This window comes from Vollenhovia emeryi, unplaced genomic scaffold (genome assembly GCF_000949405.1).
Source record: "Vollenhovia emeryi isolate VEMERY1.0 unplaced genomic scaffold, V.emery_V1.0 DF940776.1, whole genome shotgun sequence".
NCBI classification, from domain to species: Eukaryota; Metazoa; Arthropoda; class Insecta; order Hymenoptera; family Formicidae; genus Vollenhovia; species Vollenhovia emeryi.
The window spans coordinates 1-2615 of NW_011965590.1; the positions used below are offsets into that span (position 1 = coordinate 1).

The window sequence follows — 2615 nt, forward strand, 5'->3', positions numbered from 1 at the left end:
TTACTAGCGGTATACCGTATGCGTTATCTACAGGATAATCGCTCGTGTCGAATCGTATATGTATATCGCGTTTCATCGTCTCATATACATCCTCGCACTTGATGTGGTATATGAGACTGTCCGTATCGGTGTACATAATTTTACACTTGTCTCTGTACAGGGGTAACATATATTCATGGTGAAATTCATACAAGCAGATCTTGGATATGTCGAGGATGCACATACCCACGTAGATCGGCTTGTTGAATTTTACCTCGAGTTTTCGCAACTCCACGGCAATTAAGTTTTCGGAAAAAATGCTGCGACTATGAAAATTCGGTTTGGAGATCATCGTCTCGGCACCGTAGCGACCATCCCATTTAGTTATAAGTTTAACGTCGACGTGATTCCGCACGTTTTCCATTGTTTTACCGAATACCGCGTTGTTCATTAATTTATACAAATTTTTTTCGAAATCGTTTGTTGCACATGTTCTAAACTGAGTATTAAGCTCGATATATTTGCGAAGCCATGGAGATTGCAAAAACTCCAATATACGATGTATCTTTGTGACACGCAGACCGTGACGCGTGCACTGCTGCAGGTTACGGTAGTGTATGATATAACGCTTCTTATCATACACTGTCGCGAGAAGTTTGTTCTGCCGCTTGCCTGGTGGCTTATCACGCGTCGGACAAAACGGTAGATCGGCGTGCGCGTCGCGGTCGTGAAGATGCTGTGGATACTCAAGATCGACCTCGAGAATGTACCCCGTGAGTGCATCCGGAGCGATCGCATTTGCATTAAAATCAGCAACGTTAGTGACCCATTGAAAATTCGCGTAAGGCAGCGGCTGACACATTGCCCACCCGTACAGATTATTTACGTCAAAGTACATCAGGTACGAGGAAGGTTTCGCGGGATCGTAAGACTGCATGTACTTGTTATTGGCTCGAGCATATCTACCGGAACATTAGCTGAGACCGCCGCGTATGCCGCGTTCCACAAACATAACCATGTCAATATCGGTGAGCAGTTCGAAATTTATACGCGTATGTTTCATCATGGCATCCCACGTGAAACCGGGTAAAGTATAATAATGCGCAGGATCTAACCCATAACTTTTAATGCTACTATTGCGAAAATTTTCAAAAATGTCAGCCAATAACAAGACATCGGTTTTCAAATATAAATCACTGTAATCTCCCAGAGTTTCGATGGAGAATCGTTGCCATACATTCAAAGCATGTGCGTAATCGCTCTCGGATACGGTGTCACCGGTCAAAGAACTAAAAAATGATTCGCGCGGTGGTATGCATAGGTCCTGCAACTTGTCTGCACAATCTATATACTCATATGGAAATACACCTTTGCGCGTTAATAAATTGAAATCGTCACTGGATAATGTTGAAAATTCGGATCGTGTAATTTTTAATTTATCTGTATTGAGAAACGATGCCAATCTATTGAGACTGGTACTCAGAAATTTATACGAGTCAATAAATCGCAGCTGTATACAATTTTGCCGCTTGGAGTTTATCGCAGCATTTTTAACATTTTTTGTAAAGGAAATGTACGTTTCCTTCGTTATCGGCAATACATTAACCGTGCCCTCGAACGCGGTTGCGATTTCTTTAATTATGAAATGTGCATCATAGCCGGATAAATTATGGAAAACTATAGGAATAAAATGTGAGTCTTTATAATTTAGGTTACAATTAGAATGTGCAGGACCTCTATACCGCCCGGTTAGATGACAATGATCGCGTACTCGAATGTCGCCTGGTGCTAATGGTTTCTCACAAATATGACAGTGCGTGCCGCTATTAAATTGTTCACACTGTTCTTTCGAAAGCGTTTCCATGGGGACATTAATTGATAAAATATTTTGCACGCGATGCGCTAAGTTATTAAGTTCGCCCGCGAACCATGTGATACAATCCTTATCGCGACGGAACCGATACATTGACAGCGAGTTGTCATACGAGCAGTGAACGTAGTACGCGATGCTAAATACCTGGTGGTGCTGGTATGCTTTGGTATCGGTATCAGTCTTTTTTAAGATGCACTCAAGGTCCGCGTACACTACAAACGGCACGCGTTCCTTCCTGCTGTGGTTGTTGAAACTGAGCCACTTGTCCTTCTCGCTGGGTAATACGATCGCGCAGTTATTTATCTTTTGGCAGTCCACGCTGTGGGCTTCCAACTTTCCATTTGAATGGAAATAATGCAAACATCTGGAAAGAAAAAACATTTTTATATTTTTCAAATAAAACAATTTTTCATAAATTTTATTGATACTCACCGATCGCAAATGTATTTCTTCTCCTTGTGTTTACTGAGTTGAGAACTGACGAGGCGGGGTAAGTTTTTTATCCAGACGAAGTGGCCCACTTCAGCATCTTCCTGATCTTGTAGGTATAAAAGTTCACGTGCTTCTCCTTCTTCTCATCGGTAACTCGTAGCGGTACGACTGTGCATTCCTTCTTCTTCTCGACGCTGTATACGTTGATGGAAATACTGTTCAGTTGTTCAAACTTTTTAATACCGTTTAATGTCATTGGAAAGCTAATGTCTCGCAGGTTTAGCACGTCGCTGTAATGCGGATACGACGATTTACGATCAGCGTTTCTTTC

At 42.0% G+C, this 2615-nt stretch overlaps 1 protein-coding gene across 1 annotated transcript; it reads right to left on the reverse strand.

The window, feature by feature from the left end:
* Positions 1-8: 8 nt before the first annotated feature.
* LOC105555760 lies at positions 9-2312 on the reverse strand (the record flags this gene model as incomplete). The annotated part of the gene is given in 1 exon segment (XM_012002801.1): positions 9-2312. A coding segment is annotated over 1 exon segment (2225 nt), but the record flags the coding sequence as incomplete, so codon positions are not given.
* Positions 2313-2615: the final 303 nt, after the last annotated feature.